This window comes from Pongo pygmaeus, chromosome 5 (genome assembly GCF_028885625.2).
Source record: "Pongo pygmaeus isolate AG05252 chromosome 5, NHGRI_mPonPyg2-v2.0_pri, whole genome shotgun sequence".
Lineage (NCBI taxonomy): Eukaryota > Metazoa > Chordata > Mammalia > Primates > Hominidae > Pongo > Pongo pygmaeus.
The window spans coordinates 135,528,327-135,552,171 of record NC_072378.2 but is presented as its reverse complement, the minus strand read 5'-3'; the positions used below and the strand labels follow the sequence as shown (position 1 = coordinate 135,552,171).

General features: G+C 40.9%; 1 protein-coding gene across 2 annotated transcripts in view; it reads right to left on the bottom strand.

Annotated features, from left to right (window-relative positions):
- MYB (MYB proto-oncogene, transcription factor) overlaps positions 1-19,794 on the bottom strand; it is a 38,152-nt gene extending 18,358 nt beyond the window's left edge. Inside the window, exons 1-13 of one of the 2 annotated variants that reach the window (XM_054492449.2) lie at positions 19,519-19,794; positions 15,080-15,197; positions 13,193-13,264; positions 11,231-11,323; positions 10,766-10,986; positions 8,549-8,783; positions 7,191-7,271; positions 6,649-6,753; positions 5,105-5,359; positions 3,785-4,147; positions 2,062-2,204; positions 913-1,027; positions 697-822 (exon numbers count right to left, since the gene is read on the bottom strand). In XM_054492449.2, coding sequence (XP_054348424.1) covers positions 697-822; positions 913-1,027; positions 2,062-2,204; positions 3,785-4,147; positions 5,105-5,359; positions 6,649-6,753; positions 7,191-7,271; positions 8,549-8,783; positions 10,766-10,986; positions 11,231-11,323; positions 13,193-13,264; positions 15,080-15,197; positions 19,519-19,541 — 1,950 coding nt within the window. In that variant the 5' untranslated portion in view covers positions 19,542-19,794. The remainder of the gene's footprint in view (positions 1-696; positions 823-912; positions 1,028-2,061; positions 2,205-3,784; positions 4,148-5,104; positions 5,360-6,648; positions 6,754-7,190; positions 7,272-8,548; positions 8,784-10,765; positions 10,987-11,230; positions 11,324-13,192; positions 13,265-15,079; positions 15,198-19,518) is intronic. The other variant, XM_054492445.2, reaches the window with a different exon arrangement.
- Between the last annotated feature and the right edge of the window lie 4,051 nt (positions 19,795-23,845).

Sequence of the window (23,845 nt, the reverse complement as noted above, 5' to 3'; positions counted from 1 at the left end):
GATTCCCTTTTTTAATTTTAATTTTTATTTTTTTTGAGACGGAGTCTCACTGTCGCCCAGGCTGGAGTGCAGTGGTGCGATCTTGGCTCACTGCAAGACTTGCCTCCCGGGTTCACGCCATAATCCTGCCTCAGACTCCTGAGTAGCTGGGACTACAGGCACCCGCCACCAAACCTAGCTAATTTTTTTGTATTTTTAGTAGATACGGGGTTTCACCATGTTAGCCAGGATGATCTTGATCTCCTGACCTTGTGATCTGCCCACCTCGGCCTCCCAAAGTGCTGGGATTACAGGCGTGAGCCACCGCACCCGGCCTCCCTTTTTTTAATACAATTAATTAAAGATACTATTATTTTAATTTAAATTCCAATTCTTCACATCTAAAAATGAAATATCAACTTTCTATAATCAGTAATGTTTAAAAGTACATTAAAATCCTGTTTCCCTCCCTTTTCTTGATACTCTCTAGCATGTTTTCTGCCCAAACATGAAGTAGATAGAGATGGCTTGGCTTCCCAAAGGAAAGGTTGATGATGCCTACAGTCTGGCAGTGCCTTTTCGCTGCACCTTGTATGAAAATCTTGCATGAAAAGTGGTGGTGTTGCACAGTGCCAATGGCAGACACATCAGGCTGCTCACAAGGAACAAAGGGGGCAGGATTCTCAGCTTGTTGCTTCCAAAGGATTTCGTGTTTACCTCTTGTTTGATTTTCTTCAGTAAGGGTGGTCCATTTTCTTGAAACTCAGCAACAATTCCAGATTCATCAGATTCCTGTTTGATCACATCCTGCAGATCTTCTACTAGATGAGAGGGTGTCTGAGGCTAAAGGGAAGAGTGGGTATTTTTGCATCAGAGAGAACTCCTGATGGGACTAATAAACCAATGAAACCCAAAAACTTTTCTAGAACTTACTAGCATCTTCAGGGGACCATATTTAATTTCTTGAGCTGCAAGTGCATGTTTGAATGGTGTAGGAGTTCTTGGAGAGCTTTCCAAGATTGACCTTTTGATAGCTGGGGTTCTAAAACTTTAAAAAGAAAACAAGCAGTGGCTCAATATAAAAGAATAAATGTCCCTACATGGCTTTACCTGTTACATTTAACATTTTTCCACTGAATACAATAAACTCTGTTCCGGATATGGAATTGGGGTATGCTGATTAATCATATTATTCGTTAAGAAAAAGAGAATATGCATATCACATATTTTCAAATATTTCAAAATATTATACCTCGAAGACTAAAAGCATTAAATGATTTAACATCTTTCCTTAATGGCTCTGAAGACACATGTAGTGCCTATGATCTGTATAAGACTATGAGCATCAAGAAGACCTGATGTCATTTACAAATCAGTTTTCCCTATTCACGAAAACAGAGCCCATACTACAAAACATGTTAACCTTTTAAAATTTACTTTTTGTACTTCGAAATAAGAGTGCATTTCTTTTCAAGCTTTCTGACAATTCACACTTTCTCTACCATTTCTCTGAATTGATTAAGGCTTTATTGAATAAAAATGACTGCTTACTCATCCCTTGGCTTCTAATCATATAATATTCCTGGGGATGTCAGAAGAGGTCCTATCTACACATAAATTCAAAAAGAAAAAATAAGATTAAAAAATACAAACTAAAAATAAATAAATAATAAACAAATAAAATTAAATAAAAATACAAACTAGGTAAGAAACCATACTCGTTCTTATTCTGAAGCTTATAATTAGAGAGGAAAGGAGGCTGAAAATCTGGCTTTCATAAGAAGGCCTTATGGTGGGAACAAACAAACTGAATGGAAAAGTTTCATGAAAACTATTTGTGCATATATAGGAAATTTTGGAGTAAGTTACAAAAGGAATCTAGTTTATCTTCCCATCTTCTACCTGTAGGTAGTTGTAATATGCCCAGGACAGATATATTCAATGTGGGAATAGACATGATTATATATAAATGGTCAGTAAAATCATGCACATACAAGTGGATCAGACATCTGGGGACTATATTCCATTAATTAAATATAAGTAAATAAGATAAATCATTTTATTCCTGAACCAAAGACTTACACAGCATTTTCCTTTTGAGTTTTCACAGTCTGGTCTCTATGAAATGGTGTTGTAACAGTCAATTTGTGACCAATGAGGGGGGTGGAAGTTAAAGAAGGCATTTCCAAGTCTGAGTTTTCATGGTTACTGGAAGTGTTTAAGAACTAAATATGGAGAGAAAGAAAAAAAATACTTAGATTAGATGGTAATTCTTTATTCTCCCCAATTTAAAAATCACACCTAGATAACAAGAATGTTTTACTGACCCACTATATTAAATAATAAAGATGCTAACAAGCATGTTATGTTGACTAGGGTATTGTTTTATTTCAATTGAGCACCCAGGATTTGGGTGTGGTTTCCAAGAAATAAAATTTAGGGTCAATGCTGAAAAACTTGCAAAACTGTGAGAAAATACTCTCAATAAATGACACCTGTCATTAAAGAGAATGAGATGTGTTCTTTATTAACATTTAAAAGGCTTTAGTGTTTTTGGGGAAAATAATAGTTAATAATTAATAGTTTCCTTTCATACTTTGTTTTTTCTCTTTAATAATCTATGAACCAAAATTAGTATTACAGAAGGTTTACATTATGTGGAAAATTCTTGAATAATAAATTGTGTGTCTCAGAACACTAAAGTTCTGGGAAAAAACTAGGTATTCCTTAAACAATTCCAAGGTAAAATAAATTTGGGAAACACAACATATTGTAATCTCCTCCTGGAAATTCACAAGGCACAATGGTGTATTAATAACTCTGAGAAGGCCTGCAGTTAAAAGAAAAAGTTTTTAAAGAAATGGGGTCTCGCTATGTTCCCCAGGCTGAACTTGAACTCCTGGGCTCAAGCAATCCTCTTGCCTTAGCTTCCCCAGTAGCTAGGACTACAGGCCCATGCTACTATGCTCAACTAAGAAACCTACTTTTAACTTTGTTTGATTCAGTGTTTCCCAAATGTATATACCTATATCATACCTAAATCTGTTCTTAAAACAAATTCAACAGATACAATTGGAAAAATGTTTTAAATGCCAAATTATCTATTAATTTTAATTATTTAAATAATTTAGGAACACAAATCTCTGATAAGAATTGTGATTTTCATGCCTTAAAAAAGCTGTATGAAATAAAAATATTCCTTGGCAAAAACTGCACTAGTAAAATAGTATGGCACAACTCAAAAGAGCCAGTGTTGAGAAACTGAAATTAAAAATATGTTCTTTTCCTTAAGCATTTGTTTCTCATCCTCTTCCCAAACTCTTCCACTTAAAGATGAATTGGAACCTTTAAATTTTCTAGCTTTAAATTTTCTAGTTGCAACCCAAATGTTATATAAACACAATTGGTTCCCTCCTCCCCTGGGTCAGTGAATCACATAAGAATAAATGAACAACAAGGAAGAAATGATGTTAACAATTTTAAAGGGAGGGATCAGATGGGAGAAAAAGGGACAGAAATGTTAAACTCTAGTGTTGAAGGAAATAAAAGTACATCTCATGCAACTATCTTTCAAAACCACCCAAAAAGTAAAAGAGAGAGAATGATGCCAAAATCAACAGTTAGCCTGCAGACAGCCTAAACTTTGGGAGGCAGTATAACTTAGCAACAGCTAGATTCAACGACAGAATGAAATCAGCAAAGGCAGCAGTAATTAGTCATTTGTTCCGAAGTATTAGTTTCTAGATTATTAAGGCTCAGGTGTCTGTTGAAAATGAGTAACAGCTGTGCAGAAATTGTGTTCTACCTGCGAGGGAGAGAAGGGTAGGCTTTTGACAGGGGAACGCTTGGGAGTTGAACTGCTGACGTCAGCAAATATGAAGGAGCTAGAGTCTCCAGTGGCTAAGGGGCTGGCCTGGCCCCGTTTTTTTCGAAGGATGACCAGTGGAATTGTGCTGTGCCTTGCAGGAGGTAAGACCTTGGGTGGGTCAAGTGAACTGTCACTCAACATACGTTTGTTCACCCTTGGGCTAGGTTCTCCTGCAGGTTTAGTCCCATTGCCCTCTCTTTGCTGAAGCTGTAGGGCTTTGCCTGTGTGATGTTGGCTAGGTGAAAAATCTGCTTCTTCAAAGAATTCAAAACTGCTGAGATCACACCATGATGAAGAATCCTGAAACAATGTGGGAGGCACAGAACTTTGAGACAGTGTGTGCCATCATCACCTGAAACACAGCACTGAGAGAGAGATGCTCGATGCAAAGCAAACACTGGGCCCATTGGTTTGGCTTCTTGAGCAACAGCTTCAAGATGAGCAGTTGCTCTATTATACTGCAGTAGAGCGGGGTCTAGTGGGCTGCCTCAAGGCTGGCCCTCTGATGTGCTGCAGGGACCTCCTGACACTACATCTGCATGCAATGGAAAGCAAAATGAAGACCTTTTCTAGATGGCATATTATGGCAATGGTCATCTCCTATCCAATGAGTGTGCAATAAATGATTTTTAATCAACTGGGAAAGGAACCAAGTGTTCGCTGAGAAGGTACTGAATACAAATTTGTTTCACGAAAGATGATTCATCTCAGTGAAGCAATGGGACCAGTAATCAATAATCAGCATTTTGTGGAAAGAGCCAGGTATGACCAAGTTGCTGATTATCACTTCAAATACACTAAAAGACTGCTTTCAGCTCTGAGTAAGCCAAATCATTAATGTGCTGTTCAAAAGCAAGACAAAATTCTAGAGAAGCACCATGAAGTAAGCAAATAAAAAAAAAAGTTACAAGTAACTCAAACACCATTCCGTTCCCATAAGCCAAGCTCTTCCTTATAAGTCATCAATTTGACTATTTTTAAAAATATGACTTTTGAAGGAAAAGTGTGAAAATGTGAAAAAAAAAAACTCTTCCTTCAAAAGTCCTATTTTGTAAGTATTTATAAATACTTTTGTCTCGGTAGGCAATGAAATCAGGTCTTTGAAAAAACATATTCACGAAGACGAAAATCATACTTCTACCTTTACATTAATATATGCTAATAACATCTTGGCTATAGAAAATGGCAATGATTTAAGAAATGGGTTTTCTAATTTATCTTCCAGAATCGTTAACCTCCCTTCACAATTCTACTTACAGAATCTATAAATTGGAGTGTTTCTGCAAATTCTAAGAGGTTCTTAACATTATCCAGAATGGTGCCCTGGTGGACGATCATGCACCTTGCTGGCGAGGCGCTTTCTTCAGGTAGGGAGCCAGGATCCGCTGGCAGAGATGGAGTGGAGTGGTGTTCTCCCAAACAGGAAACAGGTGCACTGTCTCCATGAGGTCTGGTGTGGTCAGCAATGGTGGTGCTGTGCCACCCGGGGTAGCTGCATGTGTGGTTCTGTGTCTAAGGAAGGGGGAAGGGTGTAGAAATAAAGAGAGGACAGAAGAAAGGGAGAAGGAACTTAGCAATGAAGTTGCACAAGGTATCAGATGCTGTTGGAGGAAAGATAAGAGTAGTTGCATCATCCCAAACTTACGCCTATGAAACAGTTGTCAAGATGTTTCCTTTTATCAATGCAAGACCCTGTTTTTAATAGTGCTAGAGGTTGTACCTATATGATTACCTTGTTATCATTTTGTAAAAATGTCAAATCATAGGTCTATATTTCGAAGTATAATTATCATATTGTCTTAAAATTCCACTTTAATATAATTTACCAAAGGTCCATAAATGCTTGCTGTGAGTGAAGAACTGAAGAACTGTCCTATTTGCATTCTAACCACAAAAAAGCTAGAGGACTCAGGAGTTAGAGTTGCTTTGATCTACACATATTCTTGTTGCTTCTATCCCTTTCTAATGCTACAGATTGCACTGATGCAGTGAAGCGCTGCCAAATCAACGTGGTTAGGAAAGCAGAAGAGCAAATTAACAGAAGTCTCCTTACAGTATGACCACACAACAGGAGAAATTGCAAAACATTAACTAAAGTTAAAAAGTGGTAGAACTAGCATGTGCACATAATCATCTTATTATTTAACAAAAAATAAATTTACACCTAGGAATACCTACTGGGCGTCACTTCTCTTTTATTGTCTTTGTTGGTTAATTATATATGTTACAAAGCACAAGGAGCCATCCCAGTTGGCTGCCCAGTTGCTAAAGATGTCAGAATTCAGTAATGGCCCACATAACTTTCACACATGCAAATAAAAGAGAGCAGCTAATGTTATTTATAAAGAGGTTTTATATATAACCTTTTACATGTATACACTGAACATGCATCAAATCGTGTCTGAAATTATAAAATATGAAAATATAGGTTAACAAAATAATAGAAAAAAACCAAAATGGTACCATATAGATACATAGCTCTGTAGAAAATGCAGATTTTCATTCATTTTATCTTTGCTAGTCTTTAAACTGATTATAGTCCTTCTGAAGAAAAAAAAATTGATGATAACAATCATAAGTGGATATTGCATTTTTATTGCAATTACAAAAAGACTGCTTCCAATTTAATCAGCATATAATCTGATACCAACTACATTTTGCTACAAGCAACTTCTTGTGTTGAGACATTCTGAATGGATATATGGAGCCTTGCTAAGTGTAATATTTAGAAGAGAAGAGCATTTAGGTAAACTGAGGCAAAGCTGCTATGCCCTCATTCAAGCACATGATGACAGTCTTACTGGTAGCGCCTGCTGTCCTTTTAGCTCATTCTCGGTTGACATTAGGAGCAATTCTAATTCCTTTATTCGCTTTTCCTTCTCAGGGTCTTCATCATTATAGTGTCTCTGAAATTACAAGGTAAGGGAAATAAAGGCAAAGGTCTGATTGGAAGCTGCAAATACAATGGGTGTAGCCAACATGGTCATGAGGTACCACACAGCCCAAAGAGCCTCGCTGTGACACCACCACCAACCAAATTTGGCTCCTGCAGAAATCTTTGTGAATGTTATTTCAGACTTAAGGGAGTGATGTGAAATCTCAGGCTACAGTGGATGCTGACTGATGAGTTATTTCACCTTGCAACATCAAAGAATCAGAAAATTCCAGAGCAAACTCATTCTAGAAGACAAGATTAATGGATTGCTGGCCAAGACTCTGCACTCCTCTCCATGTTCCCTTTCCTTTTTACTTCAGTTGCTCAGGTGAAAATATGTGTTTAGATGAAAGAAATAAGCATTTCTTAAAAGTGGTGCTTTGAACAGTGAATGATCAATGATCTTACCTGAATGGCGGCGGCAGCTGGCTGAGGGACATTGACTATATTTACATGTAACGCTACAGGGTATGGAACATGACTGGAGACCTAGATGGAAAAGACAAAACAAAGGCCACGTCATTCAGGGCTACATATGCTTCAGGGCACTTGGCTTCCTGAGGTTTTGTTCTGGGACTGAGAGAAAAAAAACACTTTACTGATAAAATACACTAAACAAATTTTTAAAACCTTTTAATGTGAAATTTAGCCAGGCCTTTAAAATGGCTAAACAGCTAAAGGAACATAGTGAAAAATCCTTGGGAAGTGTTGATGAGCACTTTAAATTTTGGGAAGTGTTCCTTAATTAGAGAAAAACACAATGAAAAAAACAATAAAAAATATATTCTAAAATACATTAATGAATGTTTCAAAATTGTTTCTATGGGAAAAACTGATGGTACCAGCTGTTTGTAAATAAAAATATTTTTCTTGGAATAATTTTGAGTTTTAATAAAAAGCACAGGACTTCTTAAGATAATTTATTCATCTGAGACCTTTCTGTAAAGTTTGTAGTCAAATCCATGAACAGAGAAGAATAAAAACTATTTATGAACATGTTTTGCATATAATTTGCATATGAGCTCTCTATTCTTGGGTAAGTTTTATCATTTATTATTGTTAGTCTTAAGATTAAAGTTTCTCGATTTTTTTCCTTTCTTCTTCTTTTTCCACCTATTATGGATTATCTCTTTCCCTAAATATAAGTATCTAGAAATAAGGAAGGGATCACACTGATCCAACGGAGACTAAAAGGAGACATCAGAAAATGAATGTCACAAAGTTCTGCTCCTGACTCAGAGTAAGAAGGTAAACACTTACTGAGTGAATAAATTAAGACATGTCTGCCTGATCACTGCCAGAATGAAACATACCATAACCACTGAATTTCAGTGTCAAACTCTCTCCTCTTTAAACATAATACTACCTTCCCTTTTCGTTTTGGAAGAGAAAAACATTACATCTACAAATGCGACTCCATTCCCCTATTCTTCAATAGTACCTTAAGTAAATTTACATTCAAAGGTTGCCTTCAAATTAGATTTGAAGCAGCAAGTTAGAATCGGACAGCTCATTTTCTACTCAGCACTATTTCTATGAGCTGTGTCACCCTGGGCAAAGCACTTACCATCCTCGTTTCTGGAGACATAAACCAGGGGTAACAAACAATACCTACACCCTATCTACTTCAAAGGGCATAGGTGAAGACTGGTCATAATCACGCTCAGGAAAGTTCTCTGAAAAGTATACAACTGCAAAGTATGATTATTACCTGGAGCTAAACTAACCATCTCTCTCATTAAACTAGATTCACAGGAATGGCTTACATTTTGTGCTTCAGAAATGTGGTAATAGGAATAGTCGTTGTTAACAGTGGGCTGGCCAGTTGCAGGGAGTTGAGCTGTAGGTGGAGCCTGAGCAAAACCCATCAAATGACTGTTCTTCTGGAAGCTTGTGGCCACTGCTGGCTGGCTGGCTTTTGAAGACTCCTGCAGATAACCTTCCTGTTCGACCTTCCGACGCATTGTAGAATTCCAGTGGTTCTTGATAGCATTATCAGTTCTGCACAGAAATATATCACACAAATTTCACAAACAAAAATTTCAATTCAGATTAAAGTGAATTGACAGAAAACTGTTTCTAACAGAGACCTTTCCCTTGGGACTAATAGTTGTTTTCTCTTTTTAATTGTTTCCTTCTTCTCCACCTGCTAAGATCAGGCTTTCTCTATTGCCTAGTTAGAAATCCATAGATTTTTCTTAGCTACACAATCTGGAATGCATGTCATTTTCTAGAAATATCAGTATCTTTTAACCATTTCATTTCCTTTGTAAAGGAGTACTTTCAATACAATAACGCTTCATGTTTATTCTGACCGGTCACGGTACGAGACTCCAACACAATGTAAAGTTCCAGCTGCCTTGGAGAAATTACTCCTTTGAATGTGGCACAGCAGGGCCTACACACCACGAGAGGGACATGGTGAAGTTTGGTGGATGATAAGATGCTGCTGATGAAGAATACTTCACTCTTTATCTCTCAAAGCACTAGTGAGTACTTTTGAGACCAAAAAACCTCCTACCCTTTGAAAGCCAACCCAATTGTTTTCTGAATCAGACAGAGATGAGAGTGGAAAATGGGATCCCTAAGGGAAAGATCCTAACCCCCAGTATATTTTCAAACGGCAACGCATTTTTACTAAAGTCTTTCCATTCTCAGGAAAACAGTTTCTCAATTCAAAAAAACCGTTTAAGCCTCCTTTTTTCTATTTCAATGGGGGTGGGGGAATGTATGCTAAAGAAAGAGGAAGTTCAATAGCCCTGTTAATTTTGAGAAGAATCAGCAGTGTATCCTCTCAGGCCATATGGGAGGAAAGGCCTCTTTTTACCAACCTCTTAACATTTCTAAGTTTATACTGAACCACAAGGGTGCAAATGCTCTGGAGCATCACTAGAGAATACTATATAAACTTTTTCCTGGATTATGAAGCTCAAGAATAAAACTATTTTTAATATTTTCAATCTACATCATTTTAATGCAAGATTTACCATTAAAAGTATTGCTTTCCAAAGTAACAAAATCTGTTATATACTACTTAAGTGGGAAAAATGGGACAAATACGAGCTTCCATAGTTATCCTTCATAATGAGGTCATTTTCTTGCCTTGTTCATTAAAAAGAAAGCATTATTACCCTGACATTATTTAAAAACCTGGAAGTAGTATGATAATTCAAGAAATACATTATTTCTTTAATCAATGAAGTAAAAAATTAAGCAAAGTGGTATAATGAAATGAATACTGGTGGCCAGGTATGGTGGCCCATGCCTATAATCCCAGCACTTTGGGAGGCGAAGGGATTGTTTGAGGCCAGGAGTTTGATACAAGCGTGGGTAACATAGCAAGATCCCATCTCTACAAAAAGTATTTTAAAATCAGCTGGGTGTAGTGGGGTGCACCTGTAGTCCTAGCTACTCAAGAAGCTGAGGTGGGAGGATCCCTTGAGCCCAGGAGTTCAAGGATATATTGAGCTATGATTATGCCACTGCACTCTGTCACTCATGTGTGACAGAACAAGCCTCTGTCTCTAAAAAATAATAATTAAAAAAAATTAGAAGAAATGAATGATGGTTATCAGGAAAATGGTAGCTGAGTTCCTTTGAGTCACTTAACCAGCTACGTGAACTGCCAGAGACAAACTGTCTTCAGTTTCTTTCTATGCATTTAGAGTTTCATAGTTTACCAAGTCCTTTGACATTCATTTTACTTGATCCTAACACTGGCCCTGTATGTTTCATTTTGGAAATGGGGAAATTGAGGCTGGGGAAAGCTAAATGTCTTTACCCAGGGCTCACTGTCAGGTGGGAAGTTCGCAACCAAATAAACTCTAAGATGTCCTCAATCTCTAAAAGCTATGTAGCTGGTTTATCTAAAAAAACACTTACGACTGATGAAATATAATTTACTCACCATACATTCAAAGCAGAATGTTCAATACCCACTCCCTCATTCTTCCCGATCAATATATTTTTTGACATATTATTACCGTCCAGGCAGTAGCTTTGCGATTTCTGCCCATCTGTTCCCCAGTCTCTTGTGTGCCTGGTAAATAATTCTGTCTTCCTCTTCTGTCCAGGAGGTTTTCTTAACTTCTGGATTCAAGTGGTTATGCCACCTCTCCCTACATTGTTTTCCAATTCTCCCCTTTAAGTGCTTGGCAATAACAGACCAACGTTTCGGACCGTATTTCTGTACAAGCTCTATCACCTTCAGATAAACACACAAAAATAACCTATGTTTTAACGTTATGTAATGAGTCAGTATAATCATTCTTCAGTGTTACAAGATCTTTAGAAAATTTCCAAAATTTGCTTTCATTCATTGGAAATATGGCAATAGAGTCCTCTATTTCCTGTTTGCCCATTTTACCTGCTTCCTCAAATAGGAAAATATTCAGCATTTTGGGAATATTCTTAATTATGATTCACACACCAATGAAGAAAGAACTTACTCTCTGATCTTCTTCTTTGGTCCAAGGACCCTTGATGAGCTCAGGGTTTAGTACTTTCTGCCATCGGTGTTGGCACTGCACATCTGTTCGATTCTAGACAAATAAAGTATGCACCACCATAAAGATATGATGTGATAAGCACGTGAATTTTTTGTTGTAATGGGAATCACACATAGACCATATGCAGTGAAAATATTTAAGAACATTTTAGAGCATGTTTAGAGCCCATCTATCCCTCATTACAGGCTACAGAACACGCAAGTAATATATCACAGTTGCATCTAAAATTAAGACACTCTGCCTCCTGAGAGAAACATTCCTGCCACATGATCTAAAGGACCATCATACTACACATGTGCCTGCCAAGTTAACCTTAACCTCAGATACTTTTGCAGAGTATCTACATAGCCTGAGGCTTGATAGAGATTCTGTGTTGTCAGGCTTTCATGGAAACCACCCTAAAAGACTAAAGTTTGCTTCCCATTCAGACAAGAGATGAGCTTCAATCCAGGACCAAAGTATTTATATTGCAGAAAGAATAAAGATGCATAAAAGATAGGTCCTATGTTACAGGAGTTTGTAATCTTATAAGAAGGAAAAGACAAGTAGATGACTGACTATCACAGAGGCTGAATTTGATTCATCTGGAAGAAAAGACCAAAGCAAAATGATACTGAAATGAGGAGAGAAGCATCTTCTTAGGAGGAGAAATGGTTTCCTTGGGAGGAGTCTTGAAGAGCTCTTCATAAGGACTTTGAAGGATGGACAGAACTTTAATTAGTGACATAAAGGGAGAATATTCTAGGAGGTGGGAAGACCAGGAGCAAAAGCCCAGAGGAGGGAAAGCAGAAATAAATTCAAGCAAACCTGCTTAGAGAGAGGAAGTAGGAAACAGAACTGGAGCTGTAAGTTGGGGCAATAGAGGAGGGCCTCTGTGTGCCAGGTCAAGGCAGTTTACTTAATTTGTGAGATTCTGTCACTGTGGTTGGTTTTGAAAAGATAAGGGACAGCTGCATTTTAGGAAGTTCCACCTGCCAATGGTGTTTGGGATGAATGGAAAAGTAGAAAACTGGCTGGGCATGGTGGCTCATGCCTGCAATCCTAGCACTTTGGGAGGCTGAGGGGGGCAGATCACTTGAGGTCAGGAGTTTGGGACCAGCCTGATCAATATGGTGAAACCTTGTCTCTACTAAAAATACAAAAATTAGCCAGGCATGGTGGCAGGCACCTGTAATCCCATCTACTAAGGGGGCTGAGGCATGAGAATCGCTTGAACCTGGGAGGCGGAGGTTGCAGTGAGCTGAGATCGTGCCACTGCACTCCAGCCTGGGCAACAAAGCTAGATTCCATCTCAAAAAACAAAAAACGAGAAAAAAAAGAAAGAAAAATGGAAAACTACAAGTGGGGAAGCCAGTTAGGAAGTTATATGATAGTCCAAATGAGAGGGCAGGAGCCCAACCTTCAGCACAGCCATGAGAATGAAAAGGACGGGACTGACTATAAAGGAATTCCACGGTCCTTAGTAACTGCTTAGATGTAGGGGTTGGGGGAATGTGATAAGTCAAGAAAGGTCTCCAGAATTTTAAACCTTGGTGCCAAAAGTATTGCTATTGACAAAAATAGGGAATTTAGGAAAAACTGACTTGGAGGAAATATCAAGTTTAATCATCTACCATGTAACAAATCATCAAAATACTAATTATCCTATAAGTGAAAAGATAAAACAAGAAGCAACTGTTTTTAAAATTTGATAATCTAAATTATAATCGATTCTAATAATCTAAATTCTAATAATTTAATTATATGCATTATAATATAAAATATAAGTTATGGGTAGGGCATATCTCCCACTTCTTAAATGTGAGTAAATTATACACTATCTTAATAACTCCTGCTAGAATATTTTATAGAAATCTTTGGGAGAAGCTTTCCTTTTGTTATAAGAAAAACTTACTAACTTACCGGGAGATAATTGGCAATAACTTTCCAGTCATCTGTTCCATTCTGTTCCACCAGCTTCTTCAGTTTTTCATCCTAAGACATTTAAAGGTAATCCTAGGATATCAGTTATTTACTATATAACTCTGTTCAAGTTAAAGTGAATGAGGGAACGAATCTAGAATAAAAAATCTCTCTAAAGTATCCAAATACAGCAGATATTAATGTAATATATGGACTTGGGAGTATAGATTTATTTAGAGTCAGACCAGAGTTGGCATCTTGACTCAATTATTAATTGTGTAAAGCGGGTATACCATTTTACCTTTCTGGGCCTTAGTATTGCCATCTATAAAATGGAAATTAACAGGGTTATTTGGGGATTACATGAGGCAATTTATTAACATGAGGCTGATATTAACAGGGTTATTTGGGGATTACATGAGGCAATTTTGCAAACATTTATCATAATGCCTGGCATATATTGAGTGTTTATTATAAATAACTGCTTTACTCTGTTAGGAAAAAATGCATTCCAGTGCTAGATTCAGTACACATTTACCTATGGTAATAAATAGGATCTTGAGCAAGAAATAGAATATTTCCAGTTAGTTTAACCTTTTATAAAGAAATAAAGACCATTTTTAAAATTAAATTTGAAGGCTATATAAGAAAATCAGTTAGATTTAGATAGGCCAAATGTGTTAGAACATAAAAGACACCAAACATTTCCAGCTAATCAGTTCTTTTAGTTTATATGCTGTTCGCAATCCTACCGGTTCATAAGTATGTAAATGCATTCCTTCTTATGTTTCTGCAAAGGTAACATTCACACACAGTGGAGGTCCCCGGTACAATACAGACACAAGAATTAGGAAACCAATGTTGACAACAGAACTTCCGTATCATAAGGATTATCCCAGTGGATAATCTTAATAGGTAAAATATGAATTTCCTATGGGCCTCTCTGGGACTCCTACCTGCCTGTTAAAAGGAGCTCTGGTTTAAATGAAGCAGAGAACAGTGAAACTGAAGAAGAGCCAATACCGTTTATTGTAACATGAATCATCTAAAATTAGTTGCAAAAATGTTAAGAACATTAGAGAAACTTTTCTCCACATATTAATAATTTCGCTACTAAAATATTTTTCCATTCCTACAAAATCAAACTTTTGATAAGCCAGCTGAAAAAGAAACGGGAGAAGCAGATGTGTCTCCATCCATTATTGGATGCTTTTAAAATATACCTTCATATAGCTGGCTCTGTTAGGTATATCAAGGATATTAAATGAATACACTGTAAAAAGATGAGTTCTCTGAGTGTTTTGTTTTATTCTTTTGTTTGTTTTTTTTTTGGGAGTAGCAAGTCATTCACTTATTGAGAGAACATTTATTAATATCCTACTTTGGGTCCAAGCACTTGTGAATTCAGGAAACACAAAGATGAATAGACATGAGCCCTGCCCTCAGCAGACTTGCAGTCAGCTGGAGGAGGTATATATGTCCCAGCAACAATAAAGTAGAACACGCACCCATGCATGGGATCACAGGAGGATGCATCCAATCCTGTCCAGCGAAGCCAGGGATGGCTTCACAGAGGAGGTGATGCCTTCATGGGTAATGTAAAAGTAGGAAGAAGAAGTGGGACAAAAGGATGAGAACTCAACAGGCAGAAGGAAACATAGATGAAGCCTAAAATGAGAAGAAGAGGACATTCAAAGAACTGCAAATAGTGTGGAAATGGATAATATAATGAAGTGGGGGGCATAGGGCACGCTGCACATGGGGGCTAGGATAAAATCTCAGGGAGCCTGCTAATGAGCTTGAGCACCTGTAGTTTAGTTGAAATTTTGTTTTTTATAAATTGTACACTCTATCTATTTTCTGCGTCTTGATAAAATGATTAGTTACCTCTTCCCGGGTCCACCTTGTTTTCCCCAAGTGACGCTTTCCAGACTTGGGAAGCAGCCCATCATAGTCATGGTCACACATCTCAAAGTCCTCATCATCCTCGTCACTGCTATATATGCTGCAGAAATAAGAATGGGTAGACGTGGCCTGAAACAAGAGGATTTAGACTACTACTGGATTACAAAACTTACACAAAACTCCTCAACAATCTTTTCAAAGGTTATGAAGACAAAACTTTGAAAACTTGCACAACAAGATTGTTTGCTGCATTCTGTTGCTCTAGTATTGTAAACTGGTTCTGCTGTTATGGGTATCCACAGATACGGCCAAGGACCTGGCACCTTCCTATTCCCCTGCGTGTCTGAACCTGCTGTTACTATTAGACCAGGGACAAGTTACACATTTGGCCACCTTCCAACCAGTGAAGGTTTACATTGAAAACTTAAGGTTAAGGACAAGAAAAGGAACAAGAACCCATGTCCTTTATATAAGTGCACACTCAAAATCTTTGGCATTTGTCACATCGTTTAAATAATATTTCTCAAACATAATAAACAATTCAACTATGCTATTCCAATGGGGTTTCTGTTTTATTAAAAGAAGAAAAAAATCAAGAAGTAGTACACCCCAAAACAGAATTATAGTGATCCCATAAAGTCTAGAGGATTAGGAGAATCTAAGAGGAAAGGATTTTAAAACCGAAGCTAAGATAAGAACATTGAGTGATCAAACTTTAATGTTTTGTAAATAAAATTAATACCAAATTGCTCACAACTCCAGGCCTGGTTGATCCAACTTGTGCCCATGTTTACAATAATTAGTTTCTAGAGTAACTAAGTGAATAATTAGGCCACTTGTTAGTCAGAGTCTTAGTTACTCTTATTTTTTCTGTCTCTGACGGAATGGTGTTTGAAATATTATAAAATGTAACCTAATCCAGAAGGGATTTCCCCAGAAGAAATCCATGGATTTAAAAGAACCCATTACTATTTTCGAAACCTTTTTCTTTTATTTAGTTAACCTAACCTAGGAAATTTTATGGCTTTTGAAGAAGTAACTATATGCTTACTGTTTGTTAATCATATACTGATTAGATGACAATAATTTTACAGACACAGTTTATTTTATAGTTTTTCTCATAAAACTTAAAATAGGAAAAATACTATCTTAGAAACTTCACTAAAATTTGTCATTGCAATGTTGGGAAACCCATTAAACTAAGACCAATAAAAACAATGATATAAAGCCATATCATAATGTAAATCATTGTTTTTAAAAAGAAAAGTTACATTCATTACAGGTTTTGTCTTCCTAAACTAACTCACATATGCATATTACCAGCCCCCTACAAGTGAAGTTGAAGTGCTTACCAAAAATCCTGAATTGGGGGTTCTCATAATTTAAAGCTATTATTTTAAGCAACAATCTGATAGTCCAGGTTATATGGTGACATGATGTAATCCAAATTTAAAATACCACCACCACCAAATAAAATCCCAGGAAATATATATTTATAATCTGTAATAATTCCTTTCATTTAGTGTCTGTGTTTTGAAACAATAGCCTAGTTCTGTTTCCACTGTCAACAGGAGGCACTAAACAACTTCTGAACAAGAACTACAAAAATGTAAAACACGATATGATAAAGCAAAAAAAAAAAAAAAAAACCTATAAAGCCCAGAGATGTAAGTCTGCATCTTTTGAAAGATTCATAGGGAACTCCTTGGAAAGCCCCCAAATGCAGTCCCTTGTGAAAGAAGGAAAGAAAACCAGAGGAATCTGAAACTGCAGTCATAGATTCAAGTCGAATTAACTTTTCAGGTTTGGCTGGATCTAGAGGTCACATTTTCAGAACTGAGGACATTTTTCAGAGTAGTCATTGAGCACCTCTCTCTCGGCAGCAGTTTAACAACCCAGGAACAAGCAACCTATTCAGTCGCCCGCAGGGGGCAGCCAACGTCAGGTGAGAGCACGGGAATCAACAGGACTAGGGTTCTGGAGGCAAAGGTTCTAGTCTAGCCTCCACCTAGCTGTATGACTTGGACAAATCACTTCCTCTCTCTCAAGACTTCAGTTCCTCGCCTTTACATAAGGGCTTGCTTGGATCCCATTTCTAAGGTACTTTCCAGCGCTAATACATGACCATGCCATGTCCTTCCGTGCCTCTTAAAAGCTAAGCACAGAGGCAAAGATGTGCAAAACCAAGGTCTTTGGGGCAAGGTGGAGAGTGACTTCTGCAGGACCTGAAGGGGCCAGGACGCAGCAGGGCGAGTCCGGGGCTGCTCACGCGCCCAGCTCCTGAGTCTCCCTGCCAGGCTGGCCACCCAGGCTCGCCTTTGAACTTTGCATGCGATTTGCTTGCTCTAAGTCGTCCTAGTAACATGATTAATTTCTACTAAGGAACCTGAAATAACTTTTCCTTTATCTGCTCTGACAAGATCTCAGACCCAACAGTCAGAGGATTTTCAAAGGCTGATTTCAGGGTTGATGCACTCCACTCCCCACCTGCTAGACCCGGTGTGGTTACAAGAGTACAACTATGAATGTTACATTCTGTCAAGGAAACAAACCGTGCAAAGAAACGAAAAAGAGGTGCTGGGGGTTGGGAAGAGGGAGGGGAGAGGGAGGAAGTGCCTTGTGGCCGCTACTGTGATTCGGAGGGGTTCAAACTCATTTCGCTGACCTGGTTAATATAATCCCTGCCGAGTTGACGCTCGCCCTTGCAAGAAACGGCTCCGAGCCCGCAGTCGGGTTTCTCTTCCCCCTGAGGCAGGTTCAAGGCTCCCGCCCCTCCCAGCCGCCTCCCCTCTGGGCTACCTGGAGCCTCAGGGAACCTGCGCGGCCCCGCCCCGCGGGGGCGGCCGAGACCTCGGGGCGCTGAGCCTCGGCCGCGCCTCCTCCCAGCACCCCTGCCCGACTCCCTCCTCCTGCTGCCAGTTTCAGCTCTCGAAAAAAAAAAAAAAAAAAATAGATGACCCTCGTAGCTGTCCTGTGAAGTCCTAAAGGCGAAAAGTGGAGCCCTCGAGGGGCAGCACACCGCCCCGCGCGGCCAGGCTCCGGGAGAGGCATAGGGAACCCGGAGCTCCCCCAAGTCGCCCTCTAGTCCCCAGAGCCCAGCCAAGCCCTGGCGCTGCTCCCCGCCCAGCCCAGCCCGCGGGTGCTGCTGCAGGGTCTCCACCCACGCTCTTTGCAACTTCCCAGCGCCGCGCGAGGACCAGCGCCCGCAGGCTCAACAACAAACCAGTAGGAGAAAACCAAACAACCTAAGGAAAGGCGAATGGATTTGCTTTGCCTCCACGGACTTCTCCCTAAAACTCCTTCGCGAGGGTCTGTCCGGTCACCGCGCCTCGGCCGGGGCGACCTAAGGCGGCTGAAGGAGGGTGCGAGGAGGCGCGGCGACCTCAGCCGCATCCACGTGTGCGCGCCGCGCTGGGACCTTTCGCCTGGGGGCAGAGCCTGCGGGGATCGCGTCCCGGTTGGGCGGCAGCGGCCTTGGGTGCTGCCGGCCTCGGTCCCCTTGAGCCGAGTGGCGACCGCGACGGCTGCCGAGCTAGCCCTGGCACCCGCCGCTCGCAGGGAGCCCCGGCGTGTGCTGCTGGGGAAGTCCAGAGGCCGGTGGAGGCTGGGGAATCAGCAACTGACAGTTCGGACGAGGATTTCCCTCCTCCTCCTCTCCCTCTTCCGATCTGTACGGCCAAAAATGTGAAGGGATTGCACCCATCTTCCCGGCGAGCCTCCCTAAGTGCAGTGACATGTGCGACGCCGGCGCGTGTGGGTGCGCGTGCAATGTTTGCAGTGGAAATAAAAGCCTTTCAGAGAATAATGATTCGAACCTCCAAAACCAGGTCTTAAGACAATTTGCAAAAGTAGAGACCCCTTTATCCCCCTAAAATCTGCTTTTCAGCCGCCTGTCAGCTGACACTGGTCCTCGCCTCCATAAAGAATGAATGAAATTTAAATGAACTACCTGCAGCTACTAAACAATCCAGCATTTTCCCTGTATCTGCCATATGCTCTGCACTTCCAAGTCCAAACATATCTCAATGCATCCAGCAATTACGCCGCGGATCCCCCGCCGACACCCGCGGCATCAAGTCAGGCACCTTGATGGGCTCCCCGGGGCTGGTGGGCATCGCTCTGCCCCCGGCTGGAACGTGCTGTTTTCTTTTTCCCCCTAAAGAAAAATGTATCCCCATGCAACTTGCAAAATGAGCCGCAGGGCGTGCTTCCCAAAGTCCGGATACATTTCCCGCAAAGACTCTTCCATTCATCAGTCTCTGGAGCGGCTTCTGCTGCCGAGGCAGGGGCTCCAGGTCCTCGCAGGGTCTGACAGCCCCTCAGATGATCCCGGAACGAATTCCCACCTGATCCCGGGAGGCTGGCGCCCCGCGCGCCCCCGCGCGCCCCCGCCCTCGGCCGCCCGCCCGGCTCCCCGTTACCTGTGCCGGGGTCTTCGGGCCATGGCGCGGCGGGCGCGGGGCTCCGCCGAGAGCCGCGGGGACCGCACCGGGCTGCCGCCTCCCGCTGCCCGCCGCCTGCCTGCGTCCCTCCCCGGCTGCGCAGCGGCGCTCCGCACCGCCGGGGCGAAGTTTCTCAGGAGAAAGAGGAGGAGGAGGTCACGGAGGAGGAGGAGAAGGAGGAGGAGGAAACAGGTTGATATTAAAGTGTAAACTCTGTAAACAGAGATGCCATCAAACAAAGAGCTTTGGACACTCCCCCTCCCGCCAAATCTGGCGCCCCTGCAGTGCGCACGCGCCTTGCCCGCCGCCTCCGCGGTCGCCCTGGCTGCCGCCCGCGGGGCTGCCGGGCTGGCCGGGCCGCCGCTCCCATTCGGCGCTCGCGCCACCGCGGTGTGCCTAGCGCGCCGCGAGGCCCGGGAGGCGCGCGGGCGGGGAGCCCGGGGCCGGGGAGGGGTGGCCGGGGACCGCGGCGGCGCCTTTTCCTGAGCAAGCCCCGCTCCCGGGCCGCGGCGGCGCCGACCCGCGCCAAGTCCCGCCGCCTCCCCTCCTCCCCGGCCGCCGCACCGCGGTCGCCCGGCTACGCGTGCTCCCGGGCAGCGGGACCAGAGCTCCTCCGGCTCCCACTCACTGTCGCGCGGGCGGCAAGCAGTGGGGGGAAATTCCCGCACAGAAGATTGGATTTTCGTCAAGGTTTACAACTGTGCCCTCTGGAGACGGGGAAATTAGGAGTTGGAGGAGTAGGGGATGTGAGCGTATGTATTCATAGGATGTTTGGCTAGGGTTTTTTTTCCTTCTTCTTAAATAAATAACATCTCTAATTTAACTTGTTAGTGACAAAGGACGCTTCAATACAAGTGGGCGGCAGCTATCACCGCTCACTAATGGAGCGCCCCGGCGGAGCTCTCACTCCCCTCCCGGATCCTGCAGCCGCCACCGTCGTATTGTCACATGTCCTTCACTCTCACCCCAGCACACACCCGGGCCCCACCCACCCCGCCCCGCCCGGCCCAGGCGGTGCCCACCGCACACCTCTGCTTCCCTCCCTGCACAGCGCGCGCACCCTGGATTGCACACCTGCAAAAAAAAAAAAAAAAAAAAAAAAAATACACGGGGGTCCAGACAGCCCGCCCCTAGCAGAACTCAGGAAACCCCACGTTTGCATGCATGGTTTTAGAAGTAAAACAGTTTGTGATTTTGGATGTCGGTATCCCTGCTTAGTGTCATTTGAGGGCTCTATTTTACGAGATAAAAGTCAGCAAAGGCTTTCGTGTTGTTTAATGAGGGTCTCCAGAAATAAAGGAAGAAGATAAGTGCTGAATTTATAAGGATTGATGATTGGGGGGATTTTAGGGGAGTTTTAGTTTTACTTCCGTTTATAGATTAGAACCATTGGGGATTTTTTTTTTTTCATTCTCTGTACACACTAATGTATTTTTCCTTTAATCTTTTAGGAGTTTGAGACTTCTGCTGACTGGGTTTGTGGGTGTCCCATGTGCCCCAGCAGTTCAAACTTAGCTCAGAAAGCATTTTTTCTTACTAAAAAAGCATGTTCTTACTAAAATGAGTCATAATTTTATTAAACGGTGAAGCATGCGCGGTTTCAAGACTATCTATCTGGTGTTTTAGACTTTCTTTAAAATTGTTATATAGTTTAAATCTTTATCAAGTGTTAGTTGCTAGTAAGGTTTTAACATTCCTTTCCTCCTGAGAAGAAAATAACACTGAAACAAAATTATCGTGAGATATTTCGGATCACAATTACAAAGGACAAGTCAAATTAATACTTTTAAAGCCAATATTTATTTCTAGATTCTATAATAATTTTCTTTCTTCACATCAAAAATAAACAAATCTTTTAAAAATATCCAGAATAAACATCTAGAAACCATCCCTAAAGAAATTGCATTCTGGCTTTCGGATTGCTTTATGAATCTAACTGGCGAGATTCCCAATTGCTGAGTCTCTTGGACACAATGTGAGTGTCTGAACCCTTTGTGAAGTGAGTTCATGGCCTCTTTTCCAAGATTTTAGGAGGTGTAACTACTTCTAAGTTCTTGAACCCCTTTAAAGTAGAAAGATACTAAGTTCAATTTTCCTTTTTTTCCCTTTGTAAATCATTTTCCTATGTATCGTTTTGAGAATTTCTAATTTTTCATTTCCCAGATATAGTTTTACATTTTTCCCTCAGTTGTATGACAGTAATATGTTTGGGAATATGCATAGTCCAATGAAGAATTCACATGCAGTAATTTTATTAGGCTAATGTTGGATATACTGCTATCTGATAAGCTTATGGAAAAACAATCAAAAACAAATGGAGTTATCAAAATTCTTGTATGGATGAAACTATATTTTTTAACTCATTACAGAATGTTTGTATTTATACATTTTCTCTCTCCATTTATAATTATTACAAAAATATTTTTAGATGACAACTTTACACATTTCGTCACTTCTTTTTTTTTAAGATCTGCTTGCTACATCAGTTATTTCAGCTGTGGCAGGGCTGCACTGGAGCTAAATTTGGGTACAGCCTTTCATTTGCTAGACTAGAAAGGGGTCAGAAAACTCTTCTCTAAAAGACCAGATAGTAAATGCTTTGTAGGCTATGTTGTATATTCTTCTGTGTCTTTCCTTGTCTGTCTGTCTTTCTTTTTGTCTTTTTTTACAACCCTTTAAAAATGTAAAAACCGTTTTTAGCTCAAAGGCTGTATTGAGTCTGCAGGCCAACACTAGAGTAGTTGGCCAACACTAGAGCAGTGATCCTCAATCTTTAGAGCCCAGGAGTCCAATCTTTTGGCTTCCCTGGGCCACACTGGAGGAAGAAGGGCCACACATGAAATACACTAACACTAACGATAGCTGATGAGCTTAAAGAAATATCGCAGAAAAACTCGTAATGTTTTAAGAAAGTTTACAAATTTGTGTTGGGCCACATTCAAAGTCATCCTTGGCTATATGCGGCCTGCAGGTCACAGGTTGGACAAACTTGCTTTCGAGTGTATCAGAATTGCTGGGCATACCCATGAAAGATGCACAGTCCCAGGCTGTCCCCCTAGAGACCATGATTCAGTAGGTTTGAGATGAGGCCCAACAATCTGCCTCTTTAACAGTAGTTTTCATGGAAGGTCTGCAGAGCACTGGTTGATAATCTCAGTATCAGAGTGAAGGCAGACTGGTTTGATACACTTTTACCTTTTTTTCAAATAAAAAAATATATATTTTTGAGACAGGGTCTCCCTCTATTGCTCAGGCTGGAGTCCAGTGGCACCATCACAGCTCATTGTAGCCTTGACCTCCCAGGCTTAGGTGATTTTGCCATCTCAGCCTCCCAAGTAGCTAGAACTACAGGCATGCACCTCCATGCCCAGTTAATTTTTAAATATTTTGTTGAGAAAAGGTCTCACCATATTGCCCAAGCTGGTCTCAAACTCCTAGGCTCAAGCACTTGATCCTCCTGCCTCAGCCTCCCAAAGTGCTGGGATTACAGGTGTGAGCCACTGCACCCAGCCCACTTTTACTTTTGACATTTGTCTTTCACCACCTTCCTCTCCCTCATTCACTTTCACCTCTCCTGGGCTAAAGATTCAGGCTCTCCATAACCCAAACTATTTTAACTCCATGAGAAAGTTGGTGCCACTGACCAGAGGGCTGTGGCTGCCTGTTCCTTCTTCCTTCGCTACTGAACTTCAACCTCAGCTTGAAGGAAAAGGAATCGCTTGATCACATGCTGCTCATCATTAGGATTCTCCTGCTGAAAAAAGCAAGCACTTAAGAGATTTTATTTTACTCTAAGCACTGGAGAAGGGCTGAAGGACAAAATATGTATAAAAGATACAAATTCCAGTTTCTTTGCTTCTGATTGCTGGGAAATCCTGGGCACTTGGTGGATCTTTAATCCTCGTGATCCACATCCCAAAGATGAATGAGGCTCATCAATGGTGAAAACAGACCAGATTAGGGGGCTCCATGTCTCTACCACCCACCTTTCCTCACCCACTCAACCCAATTTGGCTCAGGGCATTAAGAGGGAAATAGTTACAGTAAATGGTTAAAATGCAGACAATTCTTAATTATTTCAGTTAATGAAGAACAGCTGTGGCATGTATAATTGAAATCCATAGGTTTGAGATAAATCTCATGTTGGCTCCCCCAGCAACTCTTTTAGTAATGACAATGGACTAAGTGCTACCCCAGTGTAGTATGTTTCATAGAACCTCCATAACAGATAGTGACCAAATAAATTTTTATTTTAAAATGATTCCTGGATTTGGCACTTGTTTGTTTCCACTCTCCAGATTCTCAT